This window comes from Pipistrellus hanaki (genome assembly GCF_964339955.1).
Source record: "Pipistrellus hanaki genome assembly, chromosome: 3".
Taxonomy (NCBI): domain Eukaryota; kingdom Metazoa; phylum Chordata; class Mammalia; order Chiroptera; family Vespertilionidae; genus Pipistrellus; species Pipistrellus hanaki.
Genome location: NC_140505.1, coordinates 173,096,019 through 173,114,823, shown reverse-complemented (window position 1 = coordinate 173,114,823; position 18,805 = coordinate 173,096,019). Strand labels below are relative to the sequence as shown.

The 18,805-nt window shown below is 38.3% G+C and overlaps 1 protein-coding gene across 1 annotated transcript in view; it reads right to left on the bottom strand.

The window, feature by feature from the left end:
• The window catches only part of CFAP54 (cilia and flagella associated protein 54), a 239,556-nt gene that overhangs the window by 45,455 nt on the left and 175,296 nt on the right, over positions 1 to 18,805 (bottom strand). The window contains 7 exon segments of the mRNA XM_084878469.1: positions 214 to 437; positions 2,134 to 2,286; positions 2,989 to 3,130; positions 3,665 to 3,763; positions 9,649 to 9,742; positions 10,746 to 10,851; positions 12,175 to 12,330. Of these exon segments, the coding sequence (XP_084734595.1) occupies positions 214 to 437; positions 2,134 to 2,286; positions 2,989 to 3,130; positions 3,665 to 3,763; positions 9,649 to 9,742; positions 10,746 to 10,851; positions 12,175 to 12,330 (974 nt within the window).

Sequence of the window (18,805 nt, the reverse complement as noted above, 5' to 3'; positions counted from 1 at the left end):
GGGAGCAGCCAAACAGAACACTTGAAATGTGAATTTTCCTAAAAATCAGGATGTTTGGCTGGCTTCTAGATATGGTGAAACAGAAGTGGCCTTTCCAGACTCTGAGGGAACCTAGAAATCTTTGTGCCAGCATTGAGATGAATATTCTCCCTTCAGAAACCAAAGGATGGCTTTAGAAGTTTTATGACAATCTCTAATGTTTTAAAACATTACCTTGGCTGATAGCTCAAAAATGACTTTTTCTGTAAAAAATGGGGATTCCAATCCTTGAAATAGTTCTCTTGGAAATTCATCAATACAAGAGGAAGAATACAGAAGTAAAAATCTTTTAAGGAAGTTATGCATTTCTTTTTGGCGCAAAATCAACCCAGAGTTGAAAAGGGACGTGAGAAGTGTATCATCTGGCAAAGAAATTCCAGAACCTGGCTTTGGAGATGCTGAAGGAAGAAAAATACCATGGTTTAGAGATGTTTTAGATAGCAGAATGGTCTCAATATTATTGGTTTTTATTCACTAACCACTATCTGTACCTCCTACCTCAGCTCCCAATAACTGTCCTCCATTTTTAGAGCTTATAAACTAATGGAATTGCCTCTTACCACAGAAAGGAAAGGAAATCTCAGAAGCATGTAAGGTTGTTAATTCAGGCTCTAAGTTTTAATAATGTAAGATATTCTATCTTGTTGGAGGCTCTTCCCCTTCCCCTAAAGATCTTATAGTAAGAATTTAGGTTCAGGTAATTTATTTCAAGTGATCTAAAGAGCACAAGTGAGGGAATCGGCAAAGTGTGATAGAGGAAAGAAAAGAGCCAATTAGAGTGAGTTAAATAATGGGCTACAACTATGAACAATAAAGGCTCAGTCCTGACAGGGGCCTTCGGAGAAAAGAACTATGCATCATGGGACTGGGAAGTTGGAAGGTTAACCAAGCAGTACCCCCATTCATTCGTTGAAGGCGATTCCTGGATGTGTGGAATCCTGGTAGATGGTCCTTTCTTTGGGCCTCAGTAACTTAAGAGAAAACTCAGAGCAGAAAAGCAGTACACTGTGGGCACCTGACTTGGGAAGTGCCAGCAGGTGAATTCAGAGGTGAGCTGAGTGGGGCAGGGACTCCTGCACTGGCTCATGTCCACTTCCTTCATCACTGAACTTACATAGTTCTCCCACCTATTGCAATGCACCTTTTATCCCTGATACCTTCTGAATGCCTTTTTCAGGAGTTAGCAAACTCCTGATAACTGTGCTTAGTCACTCTGCGACTATTAGCCCTGCTGGCTTCTCTATCACTAGAACCTGGGGTGGGTTTAATTGAATCACAAAGTTCATGGGCACAGATTAAAAACAATAATATACACTGTCATGAAACCACAAAAGGGACTGATATAAAGAAGACTTTACCAGTTTTTCTGGATATTTTTTAGGTACATCAATGATAAAACAAAACAAAAAACTTAATAAAACAACTCCATGGAGATAAATATTCCTATCTCAAGTCATACATTTCTTCTCTTTTACATACCAGATACTAAAAGATTCTCTCCATAAAGCTAAACTTTTACCTTCTTCATTTTATAAGCTTGTCAAATTATGATCACTTTGGTTCTTTTGTGTCGTTAACCCTCACCCAAGGACACTTTTCCATTGGTTTTTGGAGAGAGTAGAAGGGAGAGGGAGAACAGAGAGTAAGAAACATCAATGTTAGAGACACAAATTGATTGGTTGCCTCCTGCATGCACCACAACCAGGGTTGGAGATCAAGCCTGCAACCTAGGTACCTTCCCTTGACTAGAATCAAACAGAGGACCCTTCAGTCCAAAGGCCAACACTCTATCCACTGAGCCAAACCAATTAGGGTGATTACCCATGTTTCAAGCCATGGGTCAATTTGGCAGTCAATAATGTTTTTAAGTGCATGAAATAAAACATATAGAGTATCAAAGGAAATCAATTATATTGGAATATTATTGTATTCAAAGGTCTGTGTGTCTCAGGTTAAGAACCTCTGAAATTTTTGTCTTCTGATGAGAATTCACTCAGGAAGCTATCAAAAGTATTTTATAATTCTAAATAAGAAACATGACCTAAACAGAAATAGGAAGGATGTATGTTCTTTCTTAACACATCAAAGACTTACCTAGAAGCTTGCTCATGTTATTAATCCTTTGCAGGTGAATGTAGTAGCGTAGTAGAAGGATCCATGTAATATCTACTTTAGTTGGAGTCTTTTTTATGGCATCTGTGTCCTCAGGTATGCTATCAGTAGTCTGGAAGGCAACTTGGTACTTATCTGAAAGTAAACAAAAATAACAAAAAAGCATAACGTATTATTATGCTTTTCTTGAAAAGTAACAACATGAAAAAGTTCAATTTATAAAGGAAAGACCAACATATGGACTACATTTGATTTTTAAAAAAATTTGTGCCACAAAAAATAATAAACACAAAGTTAAAATATAAACCTTATACCCAGAAAAGATATTTAAAGCACATGTATATTTATTCTAATATATATTACCCTTGCATCAACCAATAAAAACAATCAAACAGACCAATAGAAAAGTGGAAAAAGACCTAATTGGTGTGGCTCAGTGGTTGAGTGTCCAGCCAGGAACCAGGAGGTCATGGTTTGGTTCCCAGTCAGGACACATGCCAAGTTGCGCCTCCATCCCCAGTGTGGGGCATGCACAGGACACAGCCTATCAACGATTTTCTCTCATCATTAATATGTCTATCTCTCTCTCTCCCTCTTCCTTCCTCTCTAAAATCAATAAAAATATTTTTTAAGTGGAAAGAGAATTTCAACAGGAAACTCATAGAAAAGAAAACCCAAATGGCCAAATTTTTTAGTATCACTGAAAACCATAGAAATGCAAATTAAAATAAAATATCATTTCACTTCCCTAAGGAATTGACAGCCACTAAAATGTGAAAATGATAAATCTTGGCAATAATATAAAAAAAAATCAGAATTCATATATACTCAACATACCATGCAAATAATCTGTGTATGAAGACAAAAGGTCCACAGTGGCAAATTCTGGGATGTTAAGCAATGCCTCTTGACTGACTTGATCAGTCCTAACGTTCTTCTTTCCAATAAGCAAGTTAATTGCCAACACAGCTTTACTGACCTTAAGTAAATGCATAATTATAATTATAAATGTAAGCTTTCTGATTCATAGATCACTCATTATGTAAATAATGTTAAGGAAAGAATTCATAAAATAGCATTCATCACACATTGGAAGACAATATAAAGACAACCTCAAAAATAATGTTATCCCCAACATGTGTAATACATCATAGTCAAATAAATGATCACTGTTGGCCATTTAATTAATGTATAACTCACTTTAAAGAGGCTACTTCACCTAGCTATGATAGAGGTTTGCCAAAATGTCAAATATGTGCACATGTGTATCTGCCGATATATATTTTTTTAAATAAAAGTTGAAACAAACAAAGCCAGGTCTGGCTAACAGTGATTAAAAACACTATCTATATTAAAAGCATAAGTCTTCCCAAAGAAACATCATTGACCCAAATCCCAAAGGACATGAAAACTTCCTTTCTCTTATTCAAATACATTGTGTTACCTTAACAGCTGGTAGGTGAAAACTACAGATATTACAACAAAAAGAAGATTAAATAAATATCACACCAACCTGTGCAGCAGCTCTTATTGCAATCCAGGCCAGTGAACTGAACATTTCAAATCTGTTTGCTGTTGATTCTTTAATAGAACTATGCCTTCTGGAAGAAATCTAAAAAAATGTGAACAATGTTTTATAATAAAGATATATATATAAAGATATCATAAAGTTTCATGATCAATTTTCTCATCTTTTGAAGATGACAATTTAGTAGAATAGTATGTAGCCATTAAGAATAACAATGTCTACTATCTATTGACATGAAAAAATGTCAGAAGTATATTGGGGCAGAAAAGTGTAGGTTACAATATAGGATGTAAAATATGATCCCATTTTAGTAAAGATATGCCCATACACATATCCCCTGTATATACAAGCAGGGAAAATTAAGTGTTCCCCAGGTTTTAAGGGTGATTGAATTATTTCTAACCATTTTTTTTCCTAATTTTTTATAGATAATTGCATTATCTGAATAATAACAAAATGAACACCAATGACATTTTAAATAATGTGTTTACTTATAACTATATTTACCATTTTAATAGAAAATTCATAATTGAATCTATTATTTGTAATGATATCAGAAATAAGAATACTACTTAAAGATTTTTATAGGTATTGGCTATCATATTTCTAAATAGGAAACTATTAAAGGGAGATGGTATCTATGAATGAAGATATATTTTACATTGAGTGTGTGCATGTGTGTTCTGTTTTTAGACATAAGAAAACCAATGCTACAGAAAGAAACAGGGAGAAAAGAACTCCACCCACCATATAAAATGTGTTTTACATTTTTAAAGATAACTAAAATAAGCATTAATAGTCAATTTTATTTATTATTATTATTTTTTAGAGAGTCTAATAGAGAGGGAAAGACAGAGAGAAACATCAATGTGAGAGAAACATATTAATTGGTTGCCCAACATCGAGTACATTCACTTGACTGGAATCAAACCTAGGACCCTTTAGTCCACAGGTTGATGCTCTATCCACTGAGCAAAACAGGCTAGGGCAATAGTCAATTTTTAAGATTTAACTAATCAGGACAAAACTATCAGACAGTTTGGTTCTAATTTTTGGATGCTCATATTTTGGCCAATTCTATAATCTTAAATAAAACCACAGAATAAAATGGACAATAACAAAAATGTTTTTCTTTTACTGCTGGCTACAAGATTCCCGAGGAAAGGAAAAAGCAAAGAATAATGCTGATGCCATAGCAGGAAATGCAATGTACAAATGTGTCCTGTCCTCAAATGATACCTGCAGAGATCTAAGCAATACAGCCCTGCCGCAAAATATGAAGACCCTATGATTGGCCATAATGAAAATACTTAGGCTCTGGGTTGCCTTTTCAGAGTATCGGCTATGTAAGGTTGAAAATTTAACCAACTTAAATTCTGGAAGCAAGACTAATAGCCATTAAGTGAAGAATGCAGAATAACATTAAATTATTGTAATGTGAGAACAGTTAGTGTCACAGACATTTAAAAAAAATCTCATTTTGAATAGCGAGGAAAGCTTTATTGAGAAGGGCAGGCTTGAGCTCAGAATAGAAAAATTTGGACTAGAAAATTATATGGTGGGCATTTTTTAATGGGGGAAGTGCTCAACATTGTATATGAGATTCTAGCCCATGAAAACAAGCAAGAAAAAGAAATTTTTTTAATCTAGATTGGAAGAAGTAAAATTGTCTTTGTTTGAAAGACATGATCCTATATGTAGAAAATCCCACATTACACACACACACACAACACACACACACACACACACATCTAGAATTAATAAATGAGTTTGGCAAAATCATAGGACACAGCAATAAACAATCTTAAAATGAGATTAAGAAAAATTCTATTCACAATAAAAATAAATGTAACAAAAATGTATAAAACTTGAACACTAAAAGTAAAACACATTGTTTGAGAAAAATTAGCTAATATCCAAATAAATGAAGAAACCATTCACATTATGAATTAGAAAATTCAATATTGTTAAGATGGCAATTATCCCCTAGTTGATGTATAGATTCAACAGAGTCTCTATCAAAATACTTAGTTTTCTATAGAAATTTACAAGCAGATCCTAAAATGAAAATGCAAAGGACTCAAAGTAGCTGAAACAATTTAAAATAGGAAAAACATCATTGGAGAGTATGCACTTCCCAATTTTAAAGTGTACTAAAAGCTACAGTAAACAAGACAAGGGTATATTCTTGGAAAGACAGACTTATAGATCAGTGGAAGAGTACTGGAAGTCTATATATCTACATTTATAATCTCTATTTACATTTATGATCTATTAATTTTGACAAAGATGCCAAGGAAATTCAATGGTGCTGGGACAACTGGATCTCTGTGCAAAATGATGAGTTTAAATACTTCATATTTTACTCAAGTATGTATTAAAAATAGATCACAAACTAAAAAGCTAAAACTATAAAAATTCTAGAAGAAAACATAGGTAAAAAGCTTCAACATCTGGGGTTAGGCAAAGAGTACTTAGATATGCCACCAAAACACAATATATGAAAAAAAATTATAAAATGAACTTTATTAAATTAAAAACTTGTCTCTAAAAATACCATAAACAACAAGGAAATACTAATGTGAGAGAGAACATAGACTGGTTGTCTTCCATATATACCCTGACTAGGAATTAAATGCACAACCTTTCAATATACAGGTTGAGGATCCAACTAACTGAGCCACACTGGCCAGGGCAAATTAGTCCCTACAATGCTCCACTTTCCTACCTTTACATATCTTGATTATAGTTCTCATTATATTGTGATATAATTATTTTCTTCCTTCCTCTGTGCTCCTTGGGGAAAGAGAGTAACATGCCAGGCATATATTAAGCACTCAATTAGTGTTTGGTTAATAGATGAATAAATAAATGAATGTTCAAGAAAATCAACTCAGAAACTAAGATGGCAGCATAGGTAAGCACCTAAACTGCTGCCTCACACAACAATTTCAAAACTACAAATAAAAGGCAGAACGGACATCATCCAGAACCAGAGGAAAGCTGGCTGAGTGGAGATTCTACAACTAGAAGAAAAGAGAAAAGCTCATGGAGAATCTGAGGAGCTGCAAAGGGCTGAGGTATGGAGACACACATGCAGAGAGGAAGGGCGGGTGAGTGCCTGGCTGGCTTTCTCTGACGGGAGGAAGAAGGAAGCTCCGAATGCACTGAACCCCAGTTCTGGGAAAACCCCCATGGATCCAGGCTCATATGGGGGAGTCTGGACTGTCAGGTAGAGAAAAGGCACATGGAGACTAGGGGAGCCATGGCAGGCAGGAGTCTGGAGGTGAGTGCACACAGAGAAGACTGACTGTGGAGGTTGCCACTGTCTTTCCTCAGCGGAAGCGAGTCGGAAGCTCCTGACTGCACTGAATCCCAGTTCCAGGCAAGCCCCTATGGACACATGCTCTTACAGGGGGAATGTGGACTGTCAGGTGGAAACTCAGGGGAGCCACGAAAATGCAGAGACAAAGAAACAGATCACAAACAAAAGGAATGGAGGAAAACAAATGACTGAATGTAGGATTCAAAACCATGGTTATAGTTTTTCAAGAATTTCCTAGGCCAATAAATTTAGTGAGAACCTTGAGGATATGAAAAAGGACCAACTAGAAATTAAACATACACTGACTGAAATAAAAAATATACAGAGATCCAACAGCAGACTAGAGGAATGCAAGAATTAAGTCAAAGAATTGAAATACTATGAAGCAAAAAAATACTCAAGAAAAAACAGAAAGAAAAAAGAATCCAAAAAGTTGAAGATAGTGTAAGAAGCCTCTGAGACAATTTCAAGCATACCAACATCAGAATTATAGGGGTGCCAGAAGAAGAGAGATAGAAAGATACTGAAAACCTATTTGAAGAAATAATGACTGAAAACTTCCCCCACTTGGTGAAAGAAATAGACTTACAAGTCCAGGAAGCACACAGAACCCCAAACAAAAGGAATCCAAAGAGGACCACACCAAGACACATCATAATTAAAATGCCAAGAGCAAAAGATAAAGAGAGAATATTAAAAGCAGCAAGAGAAAAAGAGTTAATTACCTACAAGGGAGCACTCATATGATTATCAGCTGATTTTTCAACAGAAACTATGCAGGCCAGACGGTGCAAGAAATATCCAAAGTGATAAATAGTAAGAATCTACAACCAAGATTACTCTACTCAGCAAAGTTATCATTCAGAATGGAAGGTCAGATAAAGAGCTTCACAGATACAAAAAAGCTAAAGGAGTTCATCAACACCAAACCAGTATTATATAAATTGCTTAAAGGTATTCTTTAAGAAGAGGAAGAATAAAAAAGTAAAAATAAAAGTTATGAACAACAAATACATATCTATCAACAAATGAACCTAAAAATCAAGTGAATTAAAAAGCTGAGGAACAGAATAAACTGGTGAATATAATAGAATCAGGGGCATAGAAAGGGAGTGGACTTTCTCAGGGAGAAAGGGATATGAAGGGTGCAGGAAGAGACTGGACAAAAATTGTACACCTCTGGATGAGGATAGTGTAGGGGAAGAAAGGGCAGAGGATGGGGTGGGAACCAAGTGGAGGGGAGCTACAAGGGGGGGAGGGGAGAGAAACAACTGTAATAATCTGAACAATAAAAATTTATTAAATTTTTAAAAAAGAAAGAAAATCAACTCAACTTAGCTAACAAATAATTATTAAATAATTACTATGTAGAAAATACTTTAGAATGTAAGTGTTTAACTGAAATTACATAGGGATGGAAAACAGTTCCCTTGAGTACCTATTACATGCCAAGCCCATTACATTAATTCTCCTAGTTAGTCTAAGAGATATCATAGTACCATTTCACCAGATGAAAAAACTTAGCTTAGAAAAGGCTCCAATTATATTGCTAGCTTGCCATGAAGCTCAGATTCAAATTAAAACCAGTGCTAGAAAAAAAAAACAGTGCTAGGCTCATTCTGCTATACAGATTGCATAAAAGTGAAACTATAATGCTTTCTTAAGGGTTTATAAAGCATTGACTGTATGTAGACAAATGTCAAATGTTATATTTCAATGGTGTAAATGTGCTCAGGTGAAATTTTTTGTTTATTATGGCTGCTTTCTGTGTTTCTAGTAATTACATGAATTGCTAAAATATTTATACTGTGTCAACATATATAGGAAATAATGATCATATTGTATGGACTTATAATATTCTTCTCATTCAAATCCTAACTTGCTCAAGCTCTTCATTATAAACACTTGTCCAGTAAAGGCCAAAATGATGTTATATAATTATCCTAATATCCTATTATTTTGTATTGCTACTTGCTATGGAAAAAAAACTGTTTTCTCTTACATGTTTATACACCACAAAGAATAACTTCTCTATGTAAGTATAGTTTTTGATAGGAAAAAAAATATTAGTTGTTATCCACCAAAGGCAGCTACCATATGACTAACTCAACTGCCCATTTGTCTAATGGTTTAAAATCATGTTTATGTTCTCAAAAAGTAGAGATTTGACATTAAAATTTTCTAAAAATATCTCTTGGAGGGTCCATGAAAACAAGAACAGAGTTTGAATTGTACACTGCTTAATCACTTTCCAGAATACTGCCTGGGTCATGTAGGTGCTTGACCGATGTGTGATGTCTGAATTAATGACTCTATCAAGAGGGGATCTATTTGTAGCCACATCAGTAATGAGAACCTTACCTGCCCATCACTGAAGTTAAATTTCGTTTCCTGTAATTTCCTGATCAATACTAATGGCTTAGAGTACATACATGCACCTACACTTCATAGATAACATTTTTAAGAGACAAAAAAATGTCTAAATGAAGCCTATTTCCAGAGCTTTACATGAAATATTGAAAGAGACAATTATGTTTATTGAATATGATCACAAAGTACTGAATTAATTTCTCTAAGTCACACAGGAAAATCAGTCTCATTATTTCAATAGCACAGTAACATAACAAGCTCAAAACGTAATTACCTTAGGTGTTGATGGTGCTGATGAAAGTTTGTGCTTTACCCTTCTCATATGTAGGTATAATAAGGCAACCTCTAGGTAGGAGTCCCTTATCAACCTGAAATGATATATAGCATTGTACTTACTAAATAGCTTTACCACTCATAATTACCATTATTTGCCAATAATTTCTGAAAGGTAGAAACAGACTAAACCAGCATCTGTCCCAAACTCCCACTCTCTTCACACAGAACTTTATGCATAGACACTAGCATCTGCCTCCCTACTGAAAGGAGAAACTCTGGAAGAGAGCTGAGCATCATAACTTGTCCTTACTGGCCAATAACATCAAGGCCAGTCTAGAATAATTCAGCCAACTAGGCAGTAAAGACATGAAGGTCAAGTCTGGAGGAACCTGCCTTAAAAACCAAGCCTCAGCCCAGCCGGGATGCTCAGTGGGTTAAAGTGTTTTCTGGATACATCAAAGTTGAGGATTTGATCCCTGGCCAGGGCCCACAGAAGAAACAACCAGTGAATGTATAAATAAATGAAACAACAAATCCATCTCTCTCAAATCAATAAACATTTCAAAACAAGCCTCTTTCAACCCCCTTACACTAATATCAAAAGAGACACCTAGACTTATGCAGAAAGCAGGGATTTGGTATGTGGGCTCATTAAGAAACCTGTTAGTTGGGGCAATTTAGATCAGTGTCATTGTAATAATGGCGGCTTTCTTGGAATCTTGAGGTGATTTATTGATATTTTTACAGAATTAAGTTGGCCAGCCCTGGTACTGCTGACCAGAGTGAATATCCACAAGTTCCCTTCTAGATACAATTTCACATCCAGGAAGGCCGCTGTAATCCTAGGACTGACAGGAGATTGATCTGAGTACAGGCAGGCACAGTGCAGTGTGCTACTGTGATAATCACATCACCAACCATCACTGGGTCAGAGTCAAGAGCAACCAGCTTGAAAAGGAAATCGGTAAACCTGCTGGTCAACGGACACCAGGAAACTAGCCCTACTGTGGGCAGTACAATACAGTGTCTTACCAGAACACGGGCTCAAACCACAACACACACATCGTTTCAATAGTAAAAGATAAAGTCTTTTACCCTGAGTTCTGATCATGGCTCAAGCTTATTTGTATAGCTTCATATAAAGTGTCAAGTGGCAAATTTGGAGATTTATCCTCGAACAACATTTGACATTCTATTTTGCCTGAAAGAAGAAAAAGATGGACAAGGATGGGTTTTCTCTTTTCTATCATTTAGAACTTCAGAACAAATATTTCAGGCTGGAAATTCAGAAAACTGGGCATGCTGTCCTTTTGGTTCACCCATTGTTTCTTGCTGAAAGAGAAGCCCATAGGGAAGGAGCTTTGTTTTCTTCCCCGGGCTTCTCAAGATACCTCTGACTTCAGGTAGCAACACTGCATCAACCTCCAATGGCTTTCCAGACATGACTGCTTCTATCATCTTCCTTTTCTCTCTTTACTTTGTGCTTGCTCTTCTTCCTTGGGCACTCATTCCCTTTTTTATGTACATATTCCTCTTTCCTCTGTCTGCTATCACAGATACCATAGAAAACATCTCTAAAAACAAAAAGTCCTTAAAACTCAGCAAAATCTTGAAAACCATCACGGATGATGGAAGTGTTCCCGTTCTCTCTCAGCACCCAGCCTTCATGGTGAGCTGCAACTGTCAAAGGTAGGGACTGGAATGACGCTTTTGTAACAAAAAGGGCAGGAAAGGGAAATCTTATAATTACTCTAAAAAGGATCCACAGTTTTGGTGCAGCATGTAGACGGGGCAATAGAGCCACCCCATGTTAAGTTCACGTCTGGGCACTATCATTTAGAAGCTGCTGATTTCTGAAAAGTTACTTAACCAGACTGCTCCACATTCTCCTCATCTGTCAACCAGGAATGGCCATACCAACCTTGTAGAGCTGCTGTAAAAATCAGAGATATGAGATGTGAAGCATTGACTAGAGTGCCTAGCATCTATTAGATGCTCCAAAGGAAAACACTCACAAACATCACCATTTTTCTCATGGCTAAAATGGCCACAATAAAACCTTATGGACATACTATGGAAATATGTGTTGTATAAAAGTTACAAATATAAATATGCCATAGCACTTTAATTTAAATGGGTGTGTATTTTTTTGTAAAAATTAAAGTGTTCAGCTACATAATGAAATGCTGTATCTTCCAAGCATTATTTAAGGAACTTATTTATAGTTAAATGGCTGATGCTGATATTTTTTTAGTCAATCATGAAACCAATGAGGGGTAATTGTGATTATAAGAGAAACTAAGGAGTACCTTTTTTTTTTCTAGATATGAACTAAAGATAAGCAGTGTTCTCTTTATCTAAAACTTAGTTTGTATTTTGTCATTACCAATCCCTTTGTAAAAATTTGGATTTTTTAAAAATATTCATTGACTAGATTTTCAAGAAGCCTACTTTAAATAGGGGGGGGGGGGGACAAAAAACCTCCACAAACTTTATCCTAGTTCTGACCCCAAATACATCTTACCTTTCTGAAAAAGGATTTCAGCTTCCACCTCATGTTCCTCTGTTGCTGAAATTTTACAGAGCCTCAATGATGCTTCAAAAAGTTGAAGAGCAGGTGACCACTTTGAAAAATCCTTCTTTTTACCGGTATAGTAGATTTTCTTGGCCACTATATGTCCTAAAGAAAGACAGTGGATAAGAAGGGTAAAATATAGTGTCAAAATAGGTGACTAGACTTCTCTCACATTATAGCATCAACTAAGAACCTGGTGGTCTTTAGTTTTTAGTATCCAAGAAAATCTTTAAAGAAACTCAATATCTAAGTATTTCAGTGAACTATAGCAATAGTCTTTTAAAACTTCATTGTTAGACAAATTTCCATTATTCTCATTTTTAAAAAGGAAGAGTAATCTCTAAAATCTTTCATTCAGTTGTAAAATTTTATAATGCTCTGGAGAACAAGTTCCCATGTTCCTAAGATGAAGTTGTAGTAGGGAAACATCTGGAAGTTTTAAAGTTTTATGCTCTTTCCAATAAAATGTGCACATATTAATAGGCAGTAATGTTGCTTCTACTCAGCTCTGGAGTGGCTGCTTGCTATGCATATTTTGTCATCCTAAAGAGATAGTAACCCATTATGGATGAGGGCCACATGCTACACTTCTGTGGGGTCCCATCATTACTTAATTACATAACAAATGGTTGCTGTATGGGAGAGGCATTAGATTTAATCTGTGTGGCCTCAAATACAGATACTATTCAAAAAATATATTTTCTGAGTGCTTTAGGCACTAGATAAAAATGAGAAAGGAGGTTAAGGTTTATTAAGTGCTTCCTACATGCCAGGCATCACCCCAGATACATAATAAGCATTATCTCATGTAATTCTCCCAACTCCAACTCCAACTCCAACTCCAACTGGATGCCATCATTCAGAGGAGTAAGCTGTGGCACAGTGAGGTCCAAGCAACTTGCCAAGGTCAACTAGTAAGTAGCAGGACTATAATCTGAGCCTATGCAGTCAGGCTGCAGGGCCCACACACTAAACTATGATACTGTAAGTCTCTTTAAGAGAGATATCATGGAGCTTAGTGTTTAATGGCCAGACAAGTGAGTAAAATACTGTGTGGTCAATTGCATGGCAGGGAAAGCAAGGGTACTGCAGTAGCAGGAGAACTGGTGTATCTGTGCACAAACTTCATTTCTTTAATGTGATCTTTTCTCCTTTGCTTCCTTTGAATTCAAATTGGCCTCATCCAGCATGCTGACTCAGCCATCTCCTTCTCCTTCCCCTCCCCATCCCTGCTTGAATGTCCACTCCCTTAATCATTAAGCCCTCAGGACAATGAGGCCCTGGCCAGCATTACACAATCTTTGGAACAAAGCCATGGGTATATTGCCACAGAGACAGAGTTGCAATCAAACTATAGATTGCATCTAGCTAGAGCTCAGATGAGTTTTAGCTCCAGACCCAGAAAAGTGGAATGACTCCACCAACCAACTTTGGAAAACCAGACAAAGCAATGCCATGGCTGATATCAGCACCATATGCACTTATCAGCTAACTCCTACCTTAATGCCAACCAATCAGTAGAGACCGTGATCTTGACCAGGATCTAGCTCCCTTCATCTCCTATATAACCTACCCCCTAGGAGACATTGGTGAGTCAGGTCTTTGACCCCTGGCTTAACTGTGACTCTGGGCTTGATGCCATTTCCTCAACTAATAAACCTTTACCTCCTTGGCTGCAAACTCCTGTTTGTGTTTGATTGGGCATTGATGTGTGCTGGCAAGTGGACCCTTTCAGTCCACTAACACTGATCCAGACCTGGCAAAGGTCAGAAAGCTTTCTCAGAGAACGTGACTGTCGAAGCCAATAGCTGATGACCGCCTTGAATTTGGTAATTTTAAAGAATAAAAATTTGAGGATAAAGAGTAGAAGGCAACTGGAAGAAAAACTACATTGATAGGGGGCAGCTTACCATACACAATAAAGGGAATGCAGGATGAAACAGTTGCTGAATACAAGCTAAATTATTGGTTCAGGCCAGTCACTGGCACTACCATGTTACTAGAGGCTTTGAACCAATCCCTGCCTGTCTCTGGGCCTTGTGTGTCTTTCACTCAAAAACAAACCAGCAGAACTAGAAAAATCTGAGGTCTCTTCAGGTTCTTAAAATTTTCAGTTCCAGGATGCGATGGCCTACAAAGGGCTTTTAAGAAACCTAGGACTTTCTATAAACGTTTAGTTCAGGAATCTGCTATATAAACAACAGGATGGTGGAAAACTATGCCTCTCTCCCTCTTCTTATCCAGGGAGAAGTTACCAAGCCTTTACTTCAAATGATACATGATGGCAGCAAACTGCTGAGAATGTGGAGATGAAAAAAACCAGGGCTTGCTCCCAGCTTCCAGGAGCATAAAGCAGACAGGCATGGAATAATGAGAATAGCTAACACCTACAAAGCTCTTAGAAAAAAGTCGATGCCCTTCTAAACTTGTTACGCATTCCACTTGCTTCAGCCCACAACAGCCGGTGAGACTGGTACATACTTTTCTTATCCACATCTTATGGGAGAGGAAACTGAAACACAGAGAAATTAAATGACTTGCTCATGGAAATCAGACCAGAATTCCTTCTCTAATGACTATTCTCTTAACCCCATCAATTACCAAGTGTCATCAGAGATGCCAGGCAAGAAAGATATGCAAATGTCCCTTGTCTAATACAATCTCATGTTTCAATATATCTCCCATTTTTATAGTTTTCGCTATTGTTTCAAATTATACCATAACACTGTTTATTAATAATCCTATCTAATAAAAGAGAAACATGCAAATTGACCATACCTCTGCTATGTCCACCAATCAATCAGAGTGAGTATGCAAATTACCCAACAAAGATGGTGGTAAATTTGTATACGCATGCCCTGAGCAGCCTGGGACCCTGAGAACATCCTCAGGATCCAGGATGCTCCTGGCCCGTAGACCCACACTTAGGCCCTGAGCAGCAAGAGTCCCAGAATGCCTCCTGGCCACTCCAGGCCTATGGATGCAACTGTTAGCGCATGCTCTGGCACCAAATGACAGTTCAGATCCACGCCCCCAGACCAGTGCCCATGATGGGAGGCTGGCTGCCAGCCTCTGGGGTGCAGTTCAGGGATCCCTGCATGCCCCCCAGCCCGGTGCCAATGATGGGGGGCTGTCTGCCAGGCTATGGGGGGTGCAGAGACCCTGGTGGACACCACTGGGTGGTGGGGACCTGCTTCTATCTAGCCCAGTGGACACAATGCAGGGGCCTAATGAGCTGAAGAGGAAACAAATTTTAATATATATATATATATATATATATATATATATATATATATATATATTTAATTGATTGTTTTCCAGAGAAGAGGGGAGAGGGATAGACAGTTGGAAACATCAATGAGAGATAAACATCAATTAGCTGCCTCCCGCACACTCCCAGCTCGGGATGTGTCTCCAACAAGGGTACATGCCCTTAACAGGAATCTTACCTGGGACCCTTCAGTCTGCAAGCCCAGGGTCTATCCACTGAGCCAAACCAGTTAGAGAGTAAATACTTTTTCTGACAGCTCATTGGCTAAGCTCCCTGTACACCCTGGCAGTGTTTTGGTAACTTGGGTTATAAGAATCCAAGAAGGTGATCTAGGGTTTTTCCACCACACTCCTGGAGAAAAAAATGAAGGTCCACTGCTGGAGGGGCAAAGAAATGTCATATCCTGTCCTAGCTGGTTTGGCTCAGTGGATAGAGCCTCAGCCTGTGAACCGCACAGTCCAGGTTTGATTCTGATCAAGGGCATGAACCTAGGTTACAGGCTCCTCCCTATCTGGGGCCCAGATCAGGGGTCATGCAGGAGGCAACCAATCAAAGTGTCCCTCACACATTGATGTTTCTATCTGTCTCTTCCTCTCTCTTCCACCCTCTTTAAAAATCAATGGAAACATATACTCAGGTGAGGTTAAAATAAATAAATAAATAAATAAATAAATAAATAAATAAATGTCATATCCTATGAAAGAAACATCTTGAAAATACCTAAAGAAAGTTGTCATTTTTCATAGTGAAGGGACTAGAGTCTGTGTTGATGAAAACATCTAGGAGGCTGTAGCAGTGGGTAATGTGGCTGGTGCATTCCCTTGATTAGCCGGTTGTCTCCTGAAGAGGGTGGCCAGACTCTGTCAGTAGGACATCCCCTGAGGGCTCCCAGTCTGTGAGAGGGGCCAGCTGGGCTGAGGGAACCCCCCCACACACACACCTTGCAAGAATTTTGTGCACTGGGTCACTAGTCTATATAATAAAAACCTAATCGTGCATTTACAGTAGAATGACCAAAATGATCAGTCGCTATGATGCGCACTGACCACCAGGGGGCAGATGTTTAATGCAGGAGCTTCCCCCTGGTGGTCAGTGCACTCCCAGAGGGGGGCACTGCTCAGCCAGAAGCTGGGCTCACAGCTAGCAAATACAGCAGCGGCAGGATCCTCTCCTGCCTCCAATGCAGTGCTAAGGAGCAGAGAGCTGAGCAGTAAGAAGCAGGGAGCAGGCAGGCTATAAGGAGCAGGGGATCCAAAACTGTGAGAGGGCATAGGCTGGGCCGAGGGACCCCCATCCCAGGGCACAAATTTTGCTCCTCTAGTTATACTATAACACTTTATTAATCTTCATGTCATCAGGGCACTTAAATATATGTACTCTATATGCTATATCTACACTATATAATATAGTACTATCCTATCTAATAAAAGACTAATATGCAAATTGACCATCACTCCAACACACAAGATGGCTGTCCCCATGTGGTCAAATATGACTGCCCTCGTGTGGACACAAGATGGCCACCGAAAGATGGCCAGGACGGGAGGGCAGTTGGGAGGGACCAAGCCTATAGGGAAGAGCAGTTGGGGGGAACCAGGCCTGCATGAGAGAGCAGTTAGGGGCAATCAGGCAGGCAAGGGAGCAGTTAAACATAAATCAGGCTGGCAGAAGATTGGTTAGGGGGTGATCAGGCTGGCAGGCAGAAACGGTTAGGGGAAATCAGGAAGGCAGGCAGGCAAGCAGTTTGGAGCCAGCAGTCCAGGATTGTGAGAGGCATGTCCAACTGCCCATTTAGCCCGCACTCTTTCCAATCTAGGCCCCAGATTGGAGAGAGTGCAGGCTGGGCTGAGGGACACACACCCCATGCATGAATTTCATGCACTGGACCTCTAGTATAACACATAATAATAGTACTTAAATTGTCTTCTAGAGTTTTGTTCAAATTAGGAAAAAATATTGTATAGAAATGATTGGCTGTTTTTCTTTTTCTAACTAGAAAATAGTTATTTTAAAGGCAGATGGTGATTGGCTTGGTTCCCTGTTGTATTTTCACTCCCTAGCATCATTTTTGCAACCTTCTTCACTCCTATCATAGGTCACTAATTGACTTTTTTAAAAATCTAATAAGAAAGCTCAAGGTGTGGTCATTAGTGGAAAATAAATAACCATGATGCTTATTTTTTTTGTTTTAGAAAAATAAACTCAAAATGCCTCTTTCTGTGTGAGGCTTTCGCAAGAAAATGTAATTGTTAAGTGTCTCTGTTCTTGCGATGCAGTCTTTGCTATCACTATACAGGCAGATTGCCTAGAAAGCATTAAGTCAGATTATATTATGCTTCATAATATTGAAGTGTTCCTTTTTCCAATAAACATCAACTCTGCGAAAATAATATTGTGAAACTGACATTGTTTTGACAGAAAAGCTGCTTTAGGTTTTGTTTCTTAAGTCTGTGTTTAATATAATATAACAGAAAGCAAGCTGTTCTGCTTCAAGTGAGTCTAAGAAACAGAACCAACATTGCCTGTGAGTAGTGACACATCTTCAAGATTACTGAGGCAGGAAAGCAGAGAATACACCTGATTTAACAAAACCTGTACAGTGTAACACAACCTGTATTTAAGCTCTTGTAGAAATCAAACATACTAATAATATAACAAACTGTGGACTGAAGATGCAGAAAAATAGCTCTCATGGGATCAGATTGCAGGAAGGAATTCTAGAGGTCAGCTAAGCCAGCCTAAGTTTATAAATAAGGACACTCAACAATATAGAGGTGATGTGGTTTACCTGTAGTAATAAAATTAACATCTGATAATGAGGGTGATGATCATCCTATCTAATAAAAGAGCAACATGCAAATTGACCATACCTCCGCTACACCCACTAGCTATGCCCACCAGCCAATCAGGAGCAAGTATGGAAATTAACCCAACCAAGATGTCTATGGCCATCAAGTGAACAGTAGGCTTGGGTTTCCCTGGCAATGGAGGAAGCCAAGCTTTCCACATATCCTGGCCGGCCCTGGACTCCATTCAAGGCTACAAAGTTTCAATTATAGAAGAGAAATAAATCCCTAAAAAAATGGCGGCATCCACAGAGCTGGAGAGAACAGGAGGCCAAGTTTTCTGCCCACCCTGGCCTGCTCTGGCCTCTGCTCAAGGCTACAAAGTTTCAATTACGGAAGATAAATAAATCCCAGATACTAGGGCCTCTGCTTGGGTTGCAAAGGGGTGTGGCCAGCCTGCAGACCACCAGAGGCCCCTTGTTCAGGCCATCCCATGCCCCAAGGAAACCCCCACCTTGATCCT